General features: G+C 40.6%; 2 protein-coding genes across 3 annotated transcripts in view; one reads left to right on the plus strand and one right to left on the minus strand.

Annotated features, from left to right (window-relative positions):
- Nucleotides 1–101: 101 nt before the first annotated feature.
- zar1l (zygote arrest 1-like) lies at nt 102–2,777 on the minus strand. Its single transcript, XM_034683946.1, has 4 exons — nt 2,178–2,777; nt 1,691–1,783; nt 632–706; nt 102–493 (listed from the first exon to the last, which is right to left on the minus strand). Exons 1-4 carry the CDS (start codon nt 2,751–2,753, stop codon nt 350–352), a joined length of 888 nt encoding a protein of 295 aa, XP_034539837.1. The 5' UTR covers nt 2,754–2,777; the 3' UTR covers nt 102–349.
- A 3,238-nt stretch (nt 2,778–6,015) lies between these two features.
- Nucleotides 6,016–24,752, plus strand: part of pds5b (PDS5 cohesin associated factor B) — a 55,378-nt gene continuing 36,641 nt past the window's right edge. Inside the window, exons 1-4 of one of the 2 annotated variants that reach the window (XM_034683944.1) lie at nt 6,016–6,143; nt 22,791–22,918; nt 23,127–23,330; nt 23,632–23,718. In XM_034683944.1, coding sequence (XP_034539835.1) covers nt 22,811–22,918; nt 23,127–23,330; nt 23,632–23,718 — 399 coding nt within the window. In that variant the 5' untranslated portion in view covers nt 6,016–6,143; nt 22,791–22,810. The remainder of the gene's footprint in view (nt 6,144–22,790; nt 22,919–23,126; nt 23,331–23,631; nt 23,719–24,752) is intronic. The other variant, XM_034683945.1, reaches the window with a different exon arrangement.

Here is a 24,752-nt window from a genome sequence, read left to right on the forward strand (position 1 = left end):
TAGAGCTGTTAAAGATTGTGCAAAGTTATGAAGATCCAATCTTTTACATGACTGAATGGAAATAGAGTATAACCTGAAAGAATATTCCACCTTATAAAAGATGCATTTTTCATTCATATCATTTATTTGTTTCTCAGAACAACAGTTTTCATGTAAAGCACCAGGATCACTGGAGAGAAACAAAGGCAGGTGGTGAGAAGTTGCTTCAAATAAACAACTCATATAGAGATTCATCTACTTCCTGTTTGGGAGAGTAAAAAAGAAAATCCCTTTGAGTCTTTTCACCGGAGGCAACTTCCACTCCCCGACATGTGCAGGAGCGATGTCTCTGCCGGTCGTGCGGTGCGGCTCAGACGATGTATTTGAAGCTGTAGGTGGCGTCACAGGACAGCCTCATGCCCTTGCAGCGACAGCACAGGTCCTGGCGGTGAGGCCTCTTCATGTTGATGTGCCTCTGCTTCTTCTCACAGGTGCAGCAAGTCTGAGAGCAGCCCTGAGACACACGAGACAGGAAGGGGAAATCACTGAAACCAAACTGCTGGAGAAACATGTATTTGCATAAGAGTTCAACACCAACACCTAAATCAGTTCTCCTGCAACGCTGCCTCACAGAGCAGAAGAAGTGATGTACCTTGCAGAGGATGGACTCCACTCTGTAGGGGTTAAACCCCACTTGACACTTCCGGCAGAGCTGCTTGTAGTACACCTGAAGAGTTTGAAGGAAATAAAGAGTCACATGCATGTTAATATCTAGTGTTAGCAGTAGTGCTGTAGTCAAGACCACATTAACCGAGACCAAGACATGACCGAGACCAGAGTGCACCGAGACCAAGGCAAGACCAAGACATTTAGGCATCGAGACCAAGGCAGGGAAAGATTGAGACAAGACCAAGACCATATATCTCAATGAAAAATCATCATGAGAGTTAACAAGGTTAAAGATTTCAGTTTATTTTATTTCAGTTTGCTTTAAATACAATTAACAGCAAGCAACAAGGGTTGGTTTTCATCATTGTTGGTTTAATCTTTCCTTTTGATTCAAGTTTTCTGTTTTGAGAAATGTGGGGGGGGTCTCTATTGTCACAGTAATGACAGGGACACAGTGCATCAGTGGTGGTCTGGACCGGTCTTGATTTAAAATATGGAGTCCTCCAAGACCGAGTAAAAATGCTTTCAATTCCAAGACGAGACCGAGACCTTAAATAAGTAGTCTCAAGACCAGTCTCGAGACCAAGACCGATCTCAAGCACTACAACACTAGTTAGCAGTACTTAGAAGGGTAGTGGGGGCTGCTAGAGGCCAGGTGGTAGAGTAGGTAGTATCAGTGTTGTCCCTTCCTGGAGCTTGCAGGTTGAACGTGGCGATGCTGTATGGGTTATAAACTAGGGTGTTCTGTAGTGGATATGATGGACAGTGGGAGCTGGCATGGAGGGGAGTTGTTCTGGGGCGCCAGAGTTAACTTAGCTTCTCTGAGGTGTCGTGGGCCCAACTAAAGGAAACATCAGTGAAGGGAGGAGCCCCCTTGATAACCCCAGTGATGTGCTGGCTCTCGCTCCCCACCTGTCCTTTCTATCTCAGGCTTCAGGGGGACATGAGGAGCCATGTGGTCGGCTACTAAACATCAGTAGAGGGCAAAGACTTGACTGAAGTACCTCGTGTTTAGACTCCTGCAACAAAGCACAACACTCACCTTACTGGTTCCCGAGATGCACCACACATAAGCACTCTCCCACCGGATGTTACATTTCTTGCAGTGGAAAAATCCATACCTCTGCTCCAGGAACTGAAATAAAAACAAACACAGGTTTAATATTTGCAGATAACTCCAGAGATGACTCACCTACTGGCAGAATCAAGTGCTGACTCATGAATTCTGGATATTTAATTAACATTTTAATTCTGTTTTGAGTTTTTTTTATTGATTTACACTATTTTTAAGTGTTTAATGAGTTTGAGTTTTGTATCTTTCATGAATTACTTTTTAATATCTTGTTTGAGCACTTCTGAAAAAGTAAATTGTCAAGGCCTCAGCAGTGTTTCACGTGCTGCTGAATAAAAGGGGGAACATAACGAGACACAGCAGCTCATTTTCACCATGTCTGGTTTATTTCTAGTGGGGTAATAAGATTTTTTTTTTTTTAGTGTGAATCCAGGAAGAATTTTCTCTTCTCACCCACCTGAAAGTTAGACCCCTTTGCAGACCTGTTGAAAGCACTCTTGTAGTCCTTCACTGGGTCCTCGCAGCAGTGCTCAGTCTTCACCTCCTTCTCAGGGTCTTGCTCCTCAGCCTCAGCCTCTCCGTCACTTCCTCCATCCTCCCCGAGCTTCTTCAGGAGGATCCTGCGGTCAAACACGGGGGAATAGATGGAGACTGGTCTCATGAAGCGCAGGTTGCTGACTGGAGGTGTGAAGCACTGCGCCTTCCCGTCCGGTTTGAACAGATCCGGGGTTTTAGGGGACTTAGAAGGTGTAGGAGGATGGTCTCCCTCCAGGCACTGCAGCGTTTTGGGTCCCAGAGAGCACTGCACGATTTGATCCACTTTGGCGTTGACCTGCACCCCGCACTCTTTAGTGTTGGCCCTCCTGAACTGAGGAGGCAGACCCGGGTTTACCTGCGACAGGATGGCCTTGCAGAGCTCCAGGTAGTTGAGGCCCTGAGGGGTCATGAAGCGGCCCTCTCTCTTTGCCCAGCCGCAGTCCTGAGCTGGTCCGAGGGCAAGGTACGGCGGGAACGTGGACAGGAACCCCTCCATCCTGGAGCCATGAAACCGGTCCAAGTCCCTCCTGCTGGGATTAAAACACATGACTAATTGGCTGATTGGGAACAGGGGCGTGCAGACTCTGATCAGCTGACATACTCAAATGTGTTAGATCACTTCACCACAGCAATAATATTTAACTTAACACTTATATTATCTTACTCAGGGAGTGAGCTAAATATGTGAGAGACTTTCACTTTAGTCTGCTCTGTTGTATTTTAAATTTGAGCATTGACTGAAACTTTAGACTGGAGCTCCCCCTATGGCTCACACTGGTCAGAGACACATCATTGCAATACACAGTACAGAGCAAGTAGAGTCTAAGAGTTATGAGAAAAAAAGAGTCAGAATTATGAGATTAAAGTCAGAATTAAGAGATTAAAGTAAGAATTGTGAGATCATGGTCAGAATTATTAAACACAAAGTCATAAGTATGATGTTAAAGTCAGAATTATGATGTTAAAGTCAGAATTATGATGTTAAAGTCAGAATTATGAGATTAAAGTTAGAATTATTAGGAAAAAAAGTCTGAATTAAGAGATTTAAATAAGAAAAACAAGATTAAAGTCAGAATTATGAGAAAAAAAAGTCAGAAATATGAGAAAAAAAGTCAGAATTATGAGGAAAAAAAGTCAGAATTGAGAGATTAAAGTCAGATTTATGAGAAAAAAAGTCAAAACTATGAGATTAAAGTCAGAATTATTAGAAAAAAAAGTCTGAATTAAGAGATTTAAATAAGAAAAACAAGATTAAAGTCAGAATTATGAGAAAAAAAAGTAAGAAATATGAGAAAAAAAGTCAGAATTGTGAGATTATGGTCAGAATTATGAGAAATAAAGTCAGAAGTATGAGAGTAAAGTCACAATTATGAGGAAAAAAAGTCAGAATTGAGAGATTAAAGTCAGAATTATGAGAAAAAAAGTCTGAATTATGAGATTTAAATCAGAATTAAGAGATTAAAGTCAGAATAATGAGATTAAACTCATAATTATTAGAAAAAAAGTCCGACTTCTGACTTTAATCTCAGAATAATGAAAGAAAATATTGCACCTTGATTTTGTTTTCAGTGGCCCCGTACCCCACAGTTAATGCACATGTAATGTAAAAGACAACTAATGTTCATGCATCGGAAAAAAAATAAAAAATTTAACACTGTTTGGCAAAAAGAAAATTCTTAAAGGTACAGTGTACACGGAAGATGAATTCATAATAATGTATGTAATGTCAGGATAATGGGGCACCAAATTCTGGATGATTTATCCCAATATGGTGAATAAAACTGTCTGTTTGTAAATGTTATAAAGATAGAAAAACATTTAACCACTCTTATTTAATTAAACCCATCTTGTAATGTTGCATTAAAGGTTTATCATAATCTGTATTCATATAAATGTGTTTTTATGCTAATGCTTATATGATCACTGTGAATACAGTCAATACAGTTCTATAACATGTTGCTCAACCACATACTCATAGACAGGTTAACTATGTTGATGTGATAACTGTATTTATATTACTTGTTAATTTAGTATATTTTAGAGTTATTTTATTATTAATATCAGTGTATGTGTCAATTTAGTATTTTTTAATTAATTTGTGATGTTAGAACATTATTTGGGTGATTTTTCTGCCTCTTCCTGATCTGTATATTATTTATCTTTGTTCTTTTTTCTTGTGTATTTTTTTTAACCCTTATATTATGTTAAGGGTCAATTTGACCCTTTTCAGTTTTTGTGTTGACCAAAGTACTGGTTATCCTTTCTTTTTCTTCATGAAATTTTGTGACTTTTCCTCATCTAGGGTCATGAACTGGTGTGTAAAATCTGGACACTTTGATGTGTAGTGGAATGTCTGTGCAGAGTTTGTATACAAAGATGATGTTAAGGGTCATTTTGACCCAGACGCTTTAATGTGGGTAATTAGCTGTTCAGATCAAATATACCTGTCTCTTTGATGTACTTTTTTTTGAGTGCCTTTGAATAGCCATTCAGACCCAGAGACCCAGGTGTGTGTAGAGGAGGAACTTTCTCTCCCTTGTCCTTTTCACTGTTCTCATGTCATCTCTTTGACAAACACACCAAAAATGAGCTCCAGAAGGATTACAGCTGAAGAAGCTTTATCACAGATTTTGAACTGGGATAGTGATACAGAAGAAGAGATTTCAGAGACAGAGGATCTTTCAGAGACTGAGGACAATGTTATTGATGATCCATCCATCCATCCATCCATTTTCTTCCGCTTATCCGGGGTCGGGTCGCGGGGTTAGCAGTCCAAGCAAATTGACCCAGACATCCCTCTCCCCGGCGACACTTTCCAGCTCCTCCTGGGGAATCCCGAGGCGTTCTCAGACCAGGCGGGAGATATAATCCCTCCACCGCGTTCTGGGTCTACCGCGGGGCCTTCTCCCAGTTGGACGTCCCCGGAACACCTCTAAAGGGAGGCGTCCGGGAGGCATCCTTATCAGATGCCCGAACCACCTCAGCTGACTCCTTTCGACGCGGAGGAGCAGCGTCTCTACTCCGAGCTCCCTCCGGATGTCCGAGCTCCTGACCCTATCTCTAAGGCCGAGCCCAGACACCCTTTGCAGGAAACTCATTTCAGCCGCTTGTATCCGCGATCTTATCCTTTCGGTCATGACCCACAGCTCATGACCATAGGTGAGGGTTGGAACGTAGACCGACTGGTAAATCGAAAGCTTTACCTTCCGGCTCAGCTCCCTCTTCACCACAATGGTCCGATACAACGATGATCCAGATTGTCAATTTTCCTACCATGAGGAGGATTCAGAGGACGAGTCTGCCGTTGTCTCTCCATCAGATGAAAACCAAGGAATGCAGCAATCATCATCATCAAAATTTGTTTTCACTGAGAAAGCAACAGGTGTTTCATTCTGCCCAAAGAGAAACAAGAATGCTCTTGTAATGAGCACAATGCACAAAGATGCATCTCTGAGCACAAGAGCAGACATGAAGCCACTAAAAAAACATTAACTAAATAGTTCTTTAGTATAGTGTTGGAATTAAAAATGTATTGTATGTCTCTTTTCTAAATGTTTATATAATATAAATTAGAGTTGTCATTGGTTTAACCTGTTTTTTTTTACTTTTTTGAGTGGATTATCACAGTACGGGTCAAAATGACCCGCAACATAATGAATGTAATTTTTTTTCAACATAATACAAATTGTGCAAATAACTAAAAATAAAACCCTCCTCTCCTGAGGCTCAGCAGACATACATGTCTCTCCCTATAGGTGGCACTCCACCCTCAGTGATGCTCTTCACCCATGGGCACTGAATCTGGACATATTGGCGCCATTTTGGAGCTAGGAGGGGGAAGAGAGCTGCAGAGGAGGACACGATTGATCACAATTCACCCTAACAGGTAAGTAAATGCTCGAATAAGCTCTTTATTTGTATTTATTAGTGCTGGTATTTTCAGCCACTGCAGCTATAAACGCGATGGGACCCTGGATGTGTGCGCGGAGCTGCCATGTTTCCAGCGGGGGAGAGGAGGAGCGCAGCCCGCCTTCCTCGCCTCTGTTCTCGGCAGCCGTGTCCGACTCTCAGCGCTGGTTGACCCGGTCCTGCGGGGCTACATGGTTAGCTAGTGAAAGACTACTTTGTGTTTCAGGCTATGTGAGCAGACAGGGGCTCGCCTTGGTGTTCAGACTTGATCCTGGGTGTAGATGTGGATATAACGGAGGTGTGCCGGGGTGTTTTGTTACCCTCTGTCACTGAGATTGCTGCTCGTTAGCTCGGCAGCTAGCAGCAGCAGTCTGGCTGCAGCGTCTGGCCTTGTCATGCAGTTTTAGCACAACAATGAGCAGATTCATATATTTAATATTCCCCCATACACACTGAGGAGCGTCTGATTACAGGACTTTAAATGTGGAGATAATTTACATTGTGACTCTTGTTATTGTGTTAGGCGAACAGCTTGTGAGGAATCTGCAGTTTCTTTCTTTTGCTTGTTGATAAGCTGCATGTATGCATTAACTACGGAAGCCCTACAGGGACATGATCACATAGTAGGAATGGAACGATACACTCAAACCACGGTTCGGTTCGAATCACGATTTTCGATTCGAATCACGATTTTCAAGAAAACTGGATTGAACTCAAATTTTAAATCCCTATTATTATATTAAATTCTCAGATGTGGACAGTTGCAGTATATATTTTGTCTCTTATTTTTCCTTTCTAAACAAAGTAACCCTTTTTTATTTTTATGTGGTGTGTTGTAACTCAAATAAAACCACTACACACTTTTTCAGCATCTTGCAAAAAAACTAAAAATGGCCTCTTGTTGGAAAATAACAGAACAAATATAGAGAAATGGAAAGAGAATGATTCCCAAATGGAAGTGTTTAATATTAAAACAAATAAGGTAAATCTCTGAATTAGGGATGTAAATAGTAGGGATGGGTACCTTTCACATTTGAACCGATACCCGGTACCTGGGAATCGGTACCGGTACTCAACGGTACCAATTTTTGGTACTTTTGTGTGTTTGTGTGGTAATAAATGTTAATTCAAAAAAAAAAAAAAAATCTCAAATTTGTTTAATTTAACATATTTATTTAATTTAACTTGAAATGAACAGAAACAGGATTATATAGGTGATTAGATATATTAGCTGACTCGTGCTCGTGGCGTCTAATTGCTCTTTCTGGAGTTTATCAATAAACACACGTGAACGCCTGCAGACGAAAAAAGTCAGTTCTCCGTCTCTTTATAATAACAGGACATTTAACTTACTTGTTGGGCATTCATGCACACAGGAACGCTTATAAACAGGGCAGGTAGTCTGAGCGAGAGGGTCAGCCTCAACTTAATCCTCCTGCAGTTCTGCCTCGCGGTGAGTCCGCGCGCCGTCAGCTGCAGGCTCCGTTTGGTGCGATCCTGTGCAGAGACCAGAGACCAGACCAGACCAGAGAGCAGAGACGTCCACCCGATCCGTCTCTAACTTTATTACAAGGAGAAAGTATGGAAACTCGCCTCCTCTTCCACTCCCTCACAGTCACAAGGATGTGTTCAGGTACCGAAACATGGTACCGTTTGATTTTACGTGAATCGGTACTCGGTAGTACCGACGGAATTCGGTCGGTACCTATAAAAGTACCGAATGTCGGTACCCATCCCTGGTTGTAAGTTAACTCAAATAAAACCACTGCACACTTTTTTTCAGCACCTTGCAAAAAAACTAAAAATGACCGCACAAAAATACCTTGTTGGAAAATAACAGAACAGAGAAATGGAAAGTGACTGATTCCCAAATGGAAGTATTTAATATTAAAACAAATAAGGTAAATCTCTTTAAATTAGGGATGCGAATTTCAAGTATTTTCTGATATCGATCTTTGGAAATGTTAACGATGAATTATCGTTTAATCATTAAAAAACGTAAATGTTTTCCATGTAAAAAAAAAAAATGCCAAATGCGTTATTTCCCCCTAAAACAAATTTTCCTTCATGACACAGTGTATATAACTGACGGTATTAAACAGCTACGGATAATATTGAGGGATTCAAAATGTTAAACACGCTGAATATCAACGTGAGGAGCAGGCTTATAAATAATCTCTGCGGACGCATGGTCAAAGAGTGAAGACTCGGACTACAACATGTGGATTTACTAGGGATGCAACGATATCAAAATCTCACGGTACGATATCGTCACGGTGTTAAAGCCACGGTACGGTATTATTGCGGTATTGTCAAAAAAATAAGATGACTTTGAAAAAATGTCATAGTGTGGAAAATTAAGTGCCAGGAATGATAAAGATAAACACACTTACTGTAATTGAACACAAACATAATGCTCAAATGTTCTAATCACGTTTCTTACTACTAACAGGTATTTTCAAGTGCAAAGAACAGCGCAGGCACATCCAGTGTTTCAAGTAACAAGCAAACAAAAAAAAACTTTCAGTTGAGTGTCTTTAAACTCAATAGGGATCAAGGGAGATGATGTTTGCTTCTCAGACTGGCCCACTCAATAGCGCCAGAAAAAAACTACACTAGTGGGAGTACTCCGAGTCCCTGTTTGATACCGTCACATGCCACGGCATTATTGTGAACATTTTGATACCGAAATACCGCGATATTTACAATACCGTTACATCCCTAGGATTTACTGCAACAGTAGAACAGAACAGAATCATATTTCAGACTCACAGAGTCCAGTTTTCTGTCTACTCGTTCTTATTGAGAAAAATAAGCATGTGAACGTGGTCATGTGTCAGCCGGGAGCGCAACCGGGTCATTATCAGTCCGGCGGCGGAGGAAAAAAAAGCGCTCATGGAGACCTGTCACTCAGCTGCAGCCCCCAGCTGAGTGTCTCCGCTGTGTGCAGTCAGCTGATTCTGAAACATGCTTTAAACTTAAAACCCCTCCACTCAGCGAGTGACGAGAGAGCAGCGCAAGAGACTTCATGATGTTAAACAAGCGGAGTATAATGCAGATATCACCTTCTACTGTTTAAAAATGATATCCTTATACAAATTTTGTTGAATTGATTTAATCCACCCTTATTTGTATCGATTTTTTTTTACCAATTTGCGATATATCCTTACATCCCTAATGAAAGGTACTATATAAACAGAGTTTAGTTTGTTTTCATGAGTTAATGAGAAAATTAAAGAAGATGTAATGTTATTTTAGGGCTTAATGCAAACATAAAATAAGCACATTTATGCATATGTTAAACAATTAATTTCAGGTAACAGGAAAGGCCTGTTATTAGTTTCTTTAATTACTTTGTTTTTTGTTTTCTTCACTAAAAATGTTGCCTTGGTAAAGAATAAAAAGAATTTTTTTATGAGACATTTATCTTACAGGTTGAAGTTCATAGACACAAAAAATGAGCTTTGTTCTCTGGATAAAACGAGATACATGATCCCTTTATCACGAGAGAAATAAGTCGAGATCTCAAGATAATGAGAAAATAGAATATATATTAAATCATGTCCTTTCAGGGCTTCTGTAATTAACCACATATCAGAGTGAGTCACACTGATCTTAAACAGCTCACCTGGTCTTATGCACCTGTATTGTTATGAAACCATGCTGGTGAACAACAGGCTTTAAATCAAGGAGTAGCGGTTGCAGTAACCTCATGCATGTTTGTTCTGTAAACTGAGTGAGGACACTTCAGTGTATTTGTTTTGACAGACATTAACATGTGATTTGTCAAACTATCCAAAGGTTGAAAAGAGTCTGGATTACATGGCCATGTCAAAACGTTGCTGATCATTAGTTGTGATTGATTTAAAATATTATAAACCTTAAAATCTGCCCTTTTCTTAATGTTTAATATGATTACCTCCTTTGTAGAATAGAAAATCAACCTGCAGCACCTTAACTCACTTAATAGACTGAACTAAGGAAAGTTATCTCTGTTCAGTTTCCCTCCACATTCCTCATTTGTAGTTTTACTGCTTCAACAGGAACTCTCAGAGAATCATTGGAGGGAAAATGTCTGCACTGCCTTTAGGCGCGTGTTTCTGCTCTGTTATCAGTTTGTTATCTTGGCTCCACCTCCACCTTCCAGTCCCATTCCCATAACCTCTGGACTGATCTCAATCCCTTCTTCTGGGCTTCATTATTGTGTCTGCGTGCTCGTATTCACTGGGTCAATAAAAAGTCTGACATGTCATCGTGGGGAAACTCAGTGACAGTCCTCCCCTGTTCGGCAGTAACCTCACTTTTTGTGTGTGTGTGATCCTGTGCCCATGTGGAGGTCAGTGGGTTCGGCCTTCCAGCCAGTTGGTGTCCAGTTCTCCCCGTGTTGCCTGACAGTCACTCTCCTCCCTGCGACCACCCGCAGGATTAAAACAAAGGATGTCTGTGTAAAAGCTCAGATTAGGTTAGGAGGACTGCTTTGTGTCTTCATGTTTCTGCTGGCAGCTGCATTAAAGTGCTAAAACCAGGAGAGCAGGGCTGATACAGAATCCTTAATATGTGTGTGTGTGTGTTCGGTGTGTGTGTGTGTTACTGTGATAACCCGCAGATGAGGTGAGAGTAGTCCATGCTCAGAAGGTTTGGTGTGGGGTGACTTTGTCCATGTGTGATTATTTACTGCTGCTTCTTATTCAAAGTGAAATTTGCCCTGGGGGGATGGCACCCTGACAGCCCCCCCAGGTCGAAAAATACTCTCCTCTGATTGGCTGCCAGAGCTGTGTGTGTGTGTATGTGTGTGTTTGTGTGTCAGTGTGGTAGACTGAGAGAGACAGACTCAGATTTGGCAGCAGCTGTGGGGTGGAAAAGAAGGTCAGAACAGAGCGATTTGGCCGCCTGCCAATGCTGGACAGTGTGTGTGTGAGTGTGTGAGTGAGTGTGTGTGTGTGTTAATGTTTTTTGATAAAAGCTGAAATACAGCTGCAGAAAATTGTTTGTTATTTAAAATTCAGTATTGAGTTCTGGCCTCCAAATCGAGCTCTGGAAGGGTTTTTTAGTCAGGCGGTAGACGGTCTGACCCGGAGCGCTTCATCTTAATCAATGTTCCTTGAACGACAGAAGAAACACAAACTCACAAAGAAGACCGAGGCTGATACACAACCTCTGTTTGTTTTGAGGCGTGATGCTCCAATATGTGAGGGGATATATATATATATATTTTTTTTTTATAGCACCGTTCATGCATTCATGCATTCATGCATTCATGCATTCAGCATGCAGCTGAAAGTGCTTCACAAAGAACAGACAGAAAACAACAGCAAGAAATAAAATGATACAAGGCTACAAGAGACAAGAGAGGAAGGTGATATGAAATACGTCAAAATAAAACAAAATCATAAGGAAAAAATCAACAAAATAAAATCTGAAAAATATAAAGCAAAAAAATAAAGCAAAACGATAGAATGAGATAAATATAAATAAAATAGAATAAAATCATTACGGTAAAATCAGATAAATATAAAAAAATTAAATCAATACAATAAAATAAAGTAAAATCGTTATGATGAAATCAATAAATTAAAATCAGATAAATATAAAAAATAAAATATATTTATTATGATAAAATTAATTTATTACAATAAAATGAATAGTCAGATAAATTAAAAAAAATCATTGCAATTAAAATAAATCAAATCATTATGATACAATTAACAAAATAAAATCAGATAAATATAAAAAATAAGATAAGATCATTACAATAAAATCAAAAAAATCTAATTAGATAAATGTAAAAAAATAAAAGATTGCCAGAAAAATAAAATAAGATAGAAAAAAATTAAAATGATGCTTAAACAATGGTCATAATGGTTATAATGCAGTCCAGGGCAAAAAAGAAAGTCAGATTAATAAGGTAAGTCTTGACTTTACTTTTATATTATCTCATTTAAAAGTACAAATTTTCATCATTTTTACTGCTGCCAGATTAAAATACGCTAATCCTGCCAATTGGTGTCTATACCGCATCCTAAAGCTGTTTGCTAACAGGTGTAGTAACAGAAGAAGAAGAATTCTAACTGCTTGAAACAGCAGAAGAAGAAGACGGCAGTAGTGACAGTTGTGGTGAATGTGTGTGTGTAGTGGTGTGAAATTCAGAAACAGGAAATAAATGCAGAGACAGAGCATGGCTGCAAAATGTAAACATACAGGCTTCTCTGCTGCGTTACTGAAGTGGAAAACACTGCCTGTGCTGCTATTCATTCTGTAATCTGCATTACATTAAAAGACAATCACAGCCGATCAGGACTAAGAGAAACCAGTCCTCTGTTCCCACTGGAACACAGCATTAAACTGTTACTACGACACAGACTTCCACTGTGGAATTTCAGAATGAAACATACATTAACCCTTAAAGACCTAGACCATTTTTGGGGGCACCAGACTCTCCTGTATTTATCTTGTTTTTCTAACCTATTGAAGCACTCAGCATCAAGTGCCATACAACATTTTATTCAGGAGAACCTTATCTTTCACTGTGCTGCATTTAAAGTACCCGTTTTACTTTAGTTTTGTCTGATAATGGATGAAAATACTGAAGTTTTTTAAAAATCGTCTGGAAATTTAGGTCATTTTTTACTGTGAACTCAGACAAAACATCAGGAAGTTTTGTTTTGTTTTGTTAGAAAGTTGTACTTAGGTGTTTTAGACTTCCAAATGAATTTTTGTCACTATCACACCTTTACTGAGCAAGCTACAGCCATTTGTTATAGTATTTTCTAAGGCGTTTTTTAGTGGAAAAAGCAGGTGTATTCTTATGTTTGATTTACTGACCCTGTGGATGTGTGTAAAAAAGGTCTGAGAGTAAGTAGAGATGTTATTATATCATAAATTAGGACACAGAGGTAAAAGTGACTTTTCAGATTTACATGTTGATCATGAACACGTGCAAACATGGTCACAAATACAGGAAACTGTGTTCATAAATGAATTGAAATACACTTAGTGCAAATAATCAAATTGCAAATTATTTTCACTCACTGTGAACATAATGAGAGAGCTGTAAATTATTTGGTAAAAATGAGCAAAAAGTTCAGACGATCTTCACCAACTATACACATAAATTACAGAAACATATACTATATATGTCCTGGAAAGGATCGATGCAGCTGCTGCACTCCTCCTCTCTGCCCCAGCTGTGTCTGCGTCAGAATCAGATGACTCCTCGGCAAAATCGCCAAGCTGGTCATTTGATAAAATTAGAAACAGTGCCTCTTCTGTTGTGTACCTTTGTGTTGTCATTATTATTTTGTGTCGAGTTCAAATAACGTGCAAATCTGTTTGATTTTGCTGACCGGTTTTGTATACGGATTCTCCGTCTTGTTTTCCGCTCTTTACATTTAAATTTCCCCCCAAAAAATACGTTTATTGGTGGAGTAGATGGTTATCATGGTGAAACACATCCTGGACATTTACATTTTGAACCAATCGATACACAGGGGTGGGACCAAGCATCTACACCCATTGCCAATTGGCTCAGAGGAAGAAACTACGCAGGTTTCCCTGACGAATCAATGCTGCTAAATTTGATGGCGTCATCACGGTCACCACGCAGCCGCTGGATATGCAAATGAGACAAATGTGGTATCGATGGAAAGCTGAGAATGTCCGCTGTAAATGAGTTTTTAAAGCTTGTTGATAGGATCAGCGATTTTAAAAGTTATTAAACATTTAAGAATAAGAGCTATTTGTGGCCGCCGGCGGCCGTGTCGGTCTTTGAGGGTTAAACAAACTATGGTCATCAGTCCTGAGTTTCACAGGAATTTAAAAACAAACCTAAGTCTATTATTTATACTGTTACATATGCATTGCTGCTCTCTGCTAACCTGGTTACATAGAAGCTTTGATTACAGTCCAGGTAAAGGATGTGTGCTGCAACTTCAAATGTAGAATCATCTTGCTGAGTCCTCTGGGAGAGATGGTTGTCCTCAAAGAAGGGTGCATCAGAGCAGAGCTGGAGATCATACTTATGTATCCAGCTGAAACAAACTCTGGTGCAGTGTTTGTTTTTCTTTAAAGCTAAACAGTTAAAAAAAAAAAGTTGCTTTAACCACAAGGTCTGTGCTGCCAGTGCACCCTGTAACCCCAGCAGACAGAGTCAGGCAGAGACCTGGTAAAGAACCACAGATCCCGGCTCAGTCCGTCAGTATCTGTCCTCTCTTTGTTGTCTGATGGTGTTTGCTGCTTGTTGTGGTGGAGCCTGTGTTTGTTTACTTGTTTGAAATGTAACCAGTTGTACATATTTTCAGTGTTGTGGTCGGATAATGGAGAACTAAAGAGAAAGTGAAACGGTGTAGAGGAGCACATGGAGGTTGTTCATTGTTGAGTAATCTGCTGGTTGTTTCAGTTGAAGTTTACTTCTTCCTTCTCTGCATCCATATATGTAAATCAACATTTTCAATGCTCTGTTGACTTTTCTTTGTTTTATTGTTTATCTTTTGGTTCTATCAATAGCTAATGTTCAATCAGTTGTTCAGCCAATAACATTGAAAAAAAGATATCTTGAAATACAAAAACCACACAAGTCTTCTTTGTGCTTAAAAAAGACTCAATCATTATTCATTTTTGGAAATACTTACAGTTTAACTTGTTGAACAGTTCATTAAATAATGAAACTGTATTTAAAGAAGTGAGGGTCTAAATTCAGAGTCAGAAAAAAGGAAGCAGTTTTCTGGATTTAGCTTTCTCTCAGAGTAAGAAGAAACTTGACGGGGCTCAAGATCAACTCTTGTTCTTGGTCGCTCCGGTGCTTCAAACTGCAAAAAGTTAAAAGCACCAACAAAAACTGAAAATTAAGGAGCCCCAGAGCTAAAATACACATTAACATTTCCTTTATTGAAAAACAGCACCAGCACTGGAGCTTGATAGATCCCGGAGCCAGTGTTTGAAATGTGGTGTACTGGCCCCTGGTCCTCCTCCATCCATCTCTTAACTCAGGCTGAGGCCTCAAACACCTCCAAAGTAAAACCCTTAATGCTGTCCCTCTATGATATTGTCCGTCCTCTCTCTCTCTCTCTCTCTCTCTCTCTCTCTGTCTTTGTCTCTCTCTCTCTCTCTCTCTCTCTCTCTCTCTCTCTCTCTCTCTCTCTCTCTCTCTCTGTCTTTGTCTCTCTCTCTCTCTCTGTCTCTCTCTCTCTCTGTCTCTCTGTCTCTCTCTCTCTCTCTCTCTCTCTCTCTCTCTTTGTCTCTCTCTCTCTCTCTCTCTTTGTCTCTCTCTCTCTCTCTCTCTCTCTTTATCTGTCTCTCTCTCTCTCTTTATCTCTCTCTCTCTCTCCCCCTCTCTCCCTCTCTTTATCTCTCTCTCTTTATCTCTCTCTCTCTCTCTTTGTCTCTCTCTCTCTCTCTCTCTCTCTCTCTCTCTTTATCTGTCTCTCTCTCTCTTTATCTCTCTCTCTCTCTCCCCCTCTCTCCCTCTCTTTATCTCTCTCTCTTTATCTCTCTTTCTCTCTCTCTCTCTCACACACACTCTTTTTCACTCTCTCTCTCTCCTTTTTATCTGTCTCTCTCTCCCTCTCTCTCTTTATCTGTTTCTCTCTCTCTCTGTCTCTCACTCTTATTCACACTCTCTCTCTCTCTCTCTCTCTCTCTCCCTCCCTCTCTCCCTCTCTTGATCAATTCAATTCAATTCAAATTTGCTTTATTGGCATGAACAACGAGATATTATTGCCAAAGCACATAAATTCCTACAGTACATTATATATATTCACAACACATTACACTCACCATATATACATTAATCACACAACATATTCATTACATATTATATTCATCACATACATATCAACCATATATTACATATTTTATATGCATTAATGAACGATGGTGTCACCTATACAGCATATCTCAATGTCCTCATCCGATGCGGCGCGCTCACAAAACCTCCACCCAAAATCAAACACCATGGGATGGTGCGTCCCTCAGGCTGTGACAGGCAGACACATATTTAGCAGCCAGAGGAGCTGCTGACCCTTCCCCCAGGAGAACTGACAGTTTCTCTTCTGGGGTTAATGTTGGGAAGTTTGGTACCATGTTAGTAATGTCCCTGTAGTGGGCATCTCTTAGAGAAGAGAACTTGCTGCAGTGGATCTCTCTCTCTCTCTCTCTCTCTCTCTCTCTCTCTCTCTCTCTCTCTCTCTCTCTCTCTCTCTCTCTTTATCTCTCTCTCTTTATCTCTCTCTCTTTATCTCTCTCTCTTTATCTCTCTCTCTCTCTCTCTCTCTCTCTCTCTCTCTCTCTCTCTCACTGGTCGTCCTCATGTCTTAGTTGCAGCTTGTTACCTTTCTGTGAAATAGCTCCAGCATGTAAACTGTCACATGATAATGAAGCACAGTAAAAAGGACTGATGAAGACTAACTCATCTAACATAATGATGCTGAGCTGACATTTGATTGGTTATCTGAGCGTTTGATTGAACAGAGCAGAGGTTGATTAGTAATACCTGCTAAGAGGCAAAGTTGTGCACCCCAACAGTTGATTGCAGTCGCTCAAATCTTCCAAAAATATATTTTGAGGTCACTCAGATTCAATATCGTGAACATCAGTGACCAAATGATCTCAACTCTGTGCCCTGCTTTAGTTTTTATGATTATTAAAACAAGGACAGAAACATGACTGCTTGATAGTCTGGGTGAAGGAATGACAAGACATACAAATAAAACACAAAAATCAAGCAGATGAAATGTAGTTGGAATTTGTTTTGAGCTGTTTTGGTTGTCAGTCTGGACCCAACATAAGCAATAAACGCTTTTTGAACTCATGTTTTCTTTAATTTAAAAAGTTAAAGCTTCACAAAGATCAGCTCAGTCTCAGCTCGGGTTCATGGAGGTGTGTGCTAGTGTCCTACTCTCTGTGTTACATCAGCTTGATTATAATGAAATGAAACTTTCACAATGAGGTTTCTGCTGGGATCACACAAAAACTTCATGCAAAACAAGATCACGTTAAAACCTTTACATGCAGCTGCTTCTAAAAAATAAAATTAGAATATTGCAAAAAGTTTCTTTTCCATCAGTTTTTTAAGGAAGTGAAAATGTAATATATTCCAGTCTCATTACATGTTCACTAAAACATTTCAAGCCTTTTATATTCTAATTTAGATAATAAAGGCATACAGCTTAAAAGAGGTTAAAATACATATCTTAAATATTAGAATATTTCACTTTGAGTTTCAGTAACTCTATTCACACAGTATGAACGGTGTGTATCTCTGCAACTTGAATCATGAGGAAGACTGCTGACCTGACAGTTGTCCAGACTCAGACTCAGATCATTGACAGACTCCATGAGGAGGGTGAGACACAGAAGGTCACTGCTGTTCACAGAGAGCTGTATCAGAGCAGATGATGGAGAGATGACTAGAGGGAAAAAGTGCAAACGCAACAGGGATGATCACAGCCTTGAGAGGATTGTCAAGAAAAGTGGATTCAATAATTTTGGAGAGCTTCACAGGGAGCGGACTGAGGCTGGAGTCAGAGCATCAAGAGACACCATGAATGAGCTTCTTTAGATAAAGGACTACAGAAGAGTCTTACCTGGGCTAAGGAGAAAAAGAACTGGACTGTGGCTGAGTGGTCTGAAGTCCTCTTTTCAGATGAAAGTAAACTTTGCATCTTATTTGAAAATCAAGGTCCTAGAGTCTGAAGGGAGAGTAGAGAGGCACAGAATCCAAGGTGTTTGAAGTCCAGAGTTAAGTTTTCACAGTCTGTGATGGTTTGGGGTGCAATGAAAGCACTTCATGCTTCCATCTGCCATCAAGCTTTATGAAGACTCTGTACTATTCCCAGAATGACTCAACACCTGCCCACAGCACCAAAACTTCTTAAGGGTTTACTGATCATGATATTACTGTGCTCGACGGCCAGCCGACTCACCTTACCTGAACTCTGTAGAGAATCTAAAGAGCTCTTGTCAAGAGGAAGATGAAACACCTGACCTAAACATACAGATGAGCTGGAGGCCGCCATCGAAGCTACCTTTGCTTCATTAACACCTCAGCAGTGACCCCAACTCGTTGCCTCCATGTAAACAGCATTGATGCCTTAATTCATGGTGAAGAAGTACTGAGTGCAGAAATTAACATACTCTTCAGAAGTTGGACATTTCTTTTTTTAATCTTTTTTTTTGATGGATCTTTGGAAATTAGGGGTGCAACGGATCAAAAAACTCACGGTTCGGTTCGGATCGGATCACGGTTTTGAGTCATGGATCGGATCATTTTTCGGATCAGCAAAAAAAAAAGAAAAAAACAAAAAAGAAGACAAGACAAATATAACTTTGTCCTCCATTTATTTGGTAAAACACTTTTGCCCATTAAATAAAAACAACATTCAACTCAAAATGTACTGCATGTGCAAAGCACCCTATCTGTGCGCCCAGTCCTGCCTCATTCGCTGCATTTCATGGCATGGCAAGTGAAGGAGCAGAGGAACTTCAAAAGTTTCACTCCATTCTTCTTTCAATCGCTGATTTTCACCGTCCACTTTTTCTTTGAGCTGCAAACTTGGAACCAAGCGGCACCTCCGGTCTAAAAATATGAGTCAATGTGGAAGTGTTAAAAGCTGCAGTTCATCGAGGATCCGCTTGAGGCTGGCTCCGGAAGTACTGGAAGTCACATACACATGAATGGGGAAAAGACGATCTTTGCAGCATTAATAAACATGTTTACAGCCTGGTACAAAAGATGAGTGTAGTCTGAATAGCTAATTTCTCGATGTCCTCTCACTGTGAGGGGGGTGAATTTTTTTCTAATTCGGTAATTTATAAGATATTGAGATTACCAGTCCTCCAATGAGAGGCACAGCTGCCTGCAGGAACACTGCAGCTGTTGGCTAGGAGGCTCAAAGCCCGCCTCTTTACGTCACACTGGCTCGACAGCAGCAATATGGCTGCCGCAGCCGATTGGTCTCAAAACAGCTCTTCAGAAACAGATGGGTGACGTCACGGATCCTACGTCCATATTTTTTTACAGTCTATGCTTGGAACACACCGTTTTATTCTAGGGTCCTACAGCTGGCAAAGTGCCAATATGCGAACTGCTCCATAAACGAAAGTGAAAGTTAAAAATTGTACTCGCAGCAGTGGACTCTAAGTGACCCAGTAACAGCCTGTCTGCGTATCGTTGGCATGGAGACAAGTCCTGGTAAACACGGAGTGACCCGACCAAAACACAGAGTGAAGGAGTAACAGTTTGGGGGCCACAAATAGACGGCCGGATGCGGGCCGCGGGCCGCGTATTGACGGCCTCTGGTCTAGCGGGTGCGCGATGGAGTTTCATAACGTGGCTCAATCACATTCAGCATTCACTGTATTTCACAGGGAAATCAAAATGCTCCCATACATGTGACTTACAAGATGCAGGAGGTTTTTCAAGTCCCTCTGCTCCTTCACTTGCCATGACTACCACTGCGCTTGACGAGTGAGTGTGGATTGAACATGCGGTCATCACGTGAACACGCGCAACTTTTTTCATCAACCGATCCGCGGACCCGCGTCCGTGCCGAACCGTGGAGAGGCATCCGTACGGATCACGGATCAACGATGATCCGTTGCACCACTATTGGAAATATTCTGATAATTTGAGAAACTGGATTTCTGATTTTTGTGAACTTTAAGCCTAAAATAAGCCTAATTCATCAAAATTAACCAGAAAAAAGCTTGAAATATTTCTATTTACATGTAATAAATATAGAATATATGAAGGTTTGCCTTTTGAATTGTACATGTATGTATATCAGACAATAATTAGACCTTTTCACCCAGGTCGTTATTGTAAATGAGAATTTGTTCTCAATTGACTTACCTGATAAAATAAAGGTTAAAGCTGGGGTTGGTAGTCTCAGAAAACTAGCATGAATTTGAATGTAGCATGTCCTCATGACTCCGTCTAACCCCTCCCCTCCTCCCTCGAGCTCCTCCAAAACGACGCCCCCCCCCCCACTCCCCCCCCCCCCCCCCCACCCCCCCCCCCCCACTGTCATTCTAGCATTATCCAGTTGTACTGGTGACATGATATCAGGAGAAAAGTTATAACACATATAAAACTGTAACAGCTCTACTGTTTGTTAAACGTGTTCAGTGTAGATGTTCTTAATTCCTACAGTGTTGACGGTCAGTGAAGGCATCAGGAGAGGTGTAGTGTGTGAGCAGGAGAGAGGAGAGACAAGAGGAGAAGTTCTTCATTCATTCAAACATTGATTGTTGTTTTGTTGGTTGTCGTGATCACGGCCGACAGTGACCGGTTATTAACGATCAACGTGTTCACGAATCGGCTCGTCATCACTACAATACATGTACATTTCTGTAGGACTTAGTAAATGTCATTCATTCTTCTGCTTGTCAGAGTCCCCGTGGTGAGAGCTTTTTAGACTCTGATCCGGACTACAGTCCTGAGCAAAGTACCTCATCGGGTCAGAGGGGACAGGCCCAAGGTTGAGCGAGAGGGGCAGTCAGTAGAGTCAGGGGAAGCAGAGGCAGGAGAGGGGGACGGGAAGGGAACGCTGGGGAAATGTACGCGCAGGAGGCGGGCAGAACAGCAGGACGGGATTTGAATGGTTTAGAATTTTAAACCTATTGGTTGGTGTTTTCCCAGGTTTACTCCGGCTGTAGATAGCAGCTTTTCTTCACTCTTTTTTAAGAACACATTATGTATTGATTGCCATCAGGACATAAAGATCATTTTAACCAGTATGACAAAAATTGTATCTAAATCTGATTACCAACCCCAGCTTTAAATAAGAATAAATAAATAAAAATAGTATATTAGACGAGGCAAACAAAACCCTGAACATACAGTTGTGCTCATAAGTTTACGTACCCTGGCAGAATTTGGGATTTTTTTGGGCCACTTTTTAGAGAATATGAAAGATAAGAGAAACTTTTTTTTTCACTCATGGGTAGTGGTTGGGTGAAGCAAAATTGTTATCAAACAACTGTGTTTACTCTTTTTCTATCATAAAGACAACAGAAACTACCCAAGGAACCATAAATTCTGCCAGGGTATGTAAACTTATGAGCACAACTGTATCCTGAACGAGTTCAAAACTTAAATAAGTAGATCAATGAATAATATAGTTAGTGAAAAATAGCAATAGTAATATTAAAATTTAAAAAGCAATGTTGTTAATAATTTAAATTTGAAACAATAAATAGAGAAGAAGAAAAAAAGAAAATAATAATTTATAAAAAATCAAATAAATGCATTAATATTTAGAAAAATAAATAAAGGACTGTTGTGTTTTGAGGAATGGCTTACTCATAGATCCAGCTTATCTTATCTTATGCATTTTTCAGTGGACATTTTTTATAATTGTCAAAATCAATACAAATATTCCAGAGAAGAAGACAAAAGGAGACTTCCTGCCTCTTTAAATAATAAGATCTGCTGACTCAGGAGGCAGAGCTGGTCATCCAATGACAGCAGAGTCTCATTCAAGTGTTGAAGTGTCTCCGGCCTTCAGGAACAGCTGGGTTGTGTTCAGACGATCCCTCTGCATGAGTCTCCTCTCAATCTCTTTCACTCTCACTTATTAAGAGACAAACTCACAGTCTGTATTGTAGGTGATGTTATGGAGCTTCAATCAGTGCAGCTGTTACTTCAACGTGCATAAAACTGTCCGTCCGTCAAACATACAGTGATTGACAAACCGTAGACCTCCTCACGGTGACGGGACACAGAATGAAAAGTGACAGGACTCCTGAGGAAAGCCCTGTTTTGATCTCTTCCACACTTTGAGGCGGTTATTCAATCTGTACTCTTCTGATTGATTTGTTTGCAAGACCTCGCTCGGCCAACTTCCCTCTGTTACTCTCTAATCTCCGGGGACGAGCCCTCCACTTCCAGCCTTGTTGCTGTGACTAATGCTCTGCTGGATTGAATGTTTCAATCAGTGTTGTGTTTTTTTAAAACTCCCTCATCATACATTTATTTAGACAATCTCACACTGGCCTCACTCGTTGTGTATTCATGAACTATGAGTCAGACCGGCGAACAAAGAGGGTGCAGCAGGTGAGATGACACATATCTGCTGTTTTTATGTCTTTAATGGACTGAGAGGTGAGCTAGGTCAGCTTCAGAGAGCAGTTTAATGTGCAGCATCACTGATCCGGTGGCGGCGGTGGCGGCGGTGCACTAAATTTAAAAGAAAGTCAGTGTTATTTTTTACGTCATGCAAATGCCCCAAACATGAACTGGCTGTAATCCTTGAGAGGCTGTAGCGGCGGCTGCAGTAATGAAATGTGGCGACACAACAGGAGCAGCAGCTTGTGACAAAAAGTGGGCCTGCTGTCTGAACGCACCAATTTCATCTTTCATTCAGCTCGTAGAACGCCATTACTTCGCCGTGAATACCTCGCTGAATATTTCAGAGCGCTCTATCTCTGTGTTCTTTGAAATACAGAGAAGATTCGCCTCCTGTTCGTTTCTAACTAACCGTGGATCTTCTTCTCTGTCTCTTGTTTTTGTTCAAGCTTCGGCAATTCTTCAAGTTTTAAAAGTCCCCCTCCCCCACCCCCATGTCTCTTATTGTGTGTTTTCTGTCTCACCTTTTTGTTCCCTCTCTTCTCTTCTCTCCGTCTCCAGGAAGTGAAGAGCTAAAGAGGATGGCTCACTCTAAAGCTCGAGTCACAGATGGGAAGGTGACCTACCCCCCGGGGGTCAAGGAAATCTCTGACAAAATCTCTAAAGAGGAAATGGTCCGCAGGCTCAAGGTCGGTGTCTTTATTGCAACAGCTCCACTTCTGCTTTGCTGCACAGATTCATTGCTATTATTGTTATTTTTGAAGATATATGAAAATGTCAACACACAAATGTTTTCATAAAGCTCTAAAGAACATGCTTAGTTTGTGAGAATACATTAAAAAGCACTTTAAACTTGATATTCCTGCACAGTCATGTAACCGCAAAACTCTCCCTCAGATGGTCGTGAAGACCTTCATGGACATGGACCAGGACTCTGAAGAAGAGAAGGAGCTGTACCTGAACCTGGCTCTCCACCTGGCCTCAGACTTCTTCCTCAAACACCCCGACAAGGACGTGCGTCTGCTGGTGGCCTGCTGCCTCGCCGACATATTCAGGATTTACGCTCCAGAGGCCCCGTACACTTCTCCGGATAAGCTCAAGGTACGCTGATGAGAGTTTGGACTGGGAACATTAAATTAGTGCAGCTTTTGGCTTCAAACTAAACTCAAGTCCCACACTGTAGAACAAACACAAATCCCCTGTGCGGTTCAAATGAACTGTTTGTATTGGCAGGAGTCTGTCGCTCATCATTTTGAACATTTTTGACTGAGTTTGTTTTGATGTGGCCGCTACATCTGCTTTATTGTTTTCCTTTGTTTTCCCTGAGTCACACCTGAGATTACCTGATGACTCATCATGTCTGCAGAGTATTTACTGTGTGTTTTTCTTTCCTTTTCTCCAGGACATTTTCATGTTCATCACAAGGCAGCTCAAAGGACTGGAGGATACTAAAAGCGCTCAGTTCAACAGATACTTCTACCTGCTTGAGGTGGGTCCCCGTGCGTGCGTGCGTGCGTGCGTGCGTGCGTGCGTGCGTGCGTGCGTGCGTGCGTGCGTGCGTGCGTGCGTGCGTGCGTGCGTGCGTGCGTGCGTGCGTGCGTGCGTGCGTGCGTGCGTGCGTGCGTGCGTGCGTGCGTGTTGGTTTGATTGCATTTAATGACTTACTTTTAATCTGGCATGTTCGTATTTGTATATGACGAGAACAAGGCCAGCCGTAGTCTTGTGCACTTTGGGCAACAGTCCAACTTATGAATGAAAAGTCTTCATCGGTTAATCAATGAGGAGAGAATGATAAATACACGTGTGTATTATATGTGTACTTGATTTTTTTTTTAATTGATTAGATGTCTTTAATTTGAACATTAAAGAAAGAAGTAAAAATGACTAAGAAAACAAAACCAATAAATTCCAGTCAGCAAGCACTGAAACATTTAAATTTTCATGTGCAAGAAGGAGTATGAAAAACAAGAACTTATTTAATCCTAACCCTTTATACAATAAACTCCTCAAAAAAGTTTGGAAACATTATTTTAATCAATGATTTCACCTCTTTAATAACACCAATTGCTATTGTATTTTATATCGTTAGAAAGCTTGATGAGTCACCTTTACAACGAGGTATAAGTTGTTAGGATTGTGCTTCTGTGGAATGAGTAACACAGCTACAAATGTGAGTAGCGCCTCCAAAAAATGAGCCATAATCACTATTTCAAGCTATTTTTGAGGTGTTTATTTTCTGTCATCACATGAATGCCTTTCCACAAATCAAATCTTCATATACTCATGATAATCAACGCCCTAAGGTGGAAAAAACACATCAAACACACATTATGATACAAAGCAGGATCTTTTCTCATGTGTCAAATGAAGTCTCGAGCAGATCTTCACTACAAGTTCAATCAAACTCTGATATTTGTTGACTCAAATCTGACTTGTTACTTTACGTGTAAACATTTCTCTTCTTAGTCTTTCTTTGATTATAAACTCACATGAATAGTCTTCCTCTGTTGATGAAGACTCTGA

Source organism: Notolabrus celidotus, chromosome 5 (genome assembly GCF_009762535.1).
Source record: "Notolabrus celidotus isolate fNotCel1 chromosome 5, fNotCel1.pri, whole genome shotgun sequence".
NCBI classification, from domain to species: Eukaryota; Metazoa; Chordata; class Actinopteri; order Labriformes; family Labridae; genus Notolabrus; species Notolabrus celidotus.

Excerpts from the sequence above, each read along its gene's own strand:
- zar1l (XM_034683946.1), bottom strand. The coding sequence starts at position 2,753 with ATGGAGGGGTTCCTGTCCACGTTCCCGCCGTACCTTGCCCTCGGACCA. Across the intron at positions 1,784-2,177 it reads CAAAGGGGTCTAACTTTCAG|TTCCTGGAGCAGAGGTATGG; the intron begins GTGGGTGAGAAG and ends TTTTTATTTCAG. Across the intron at positions 494-631 it reads TGGAGTCCATCCTCTGCAAG|GGCTGCTCTCAGACTTGCTG; the intron begins GTACATCACTTC and ends CGTGTGTCTCAG.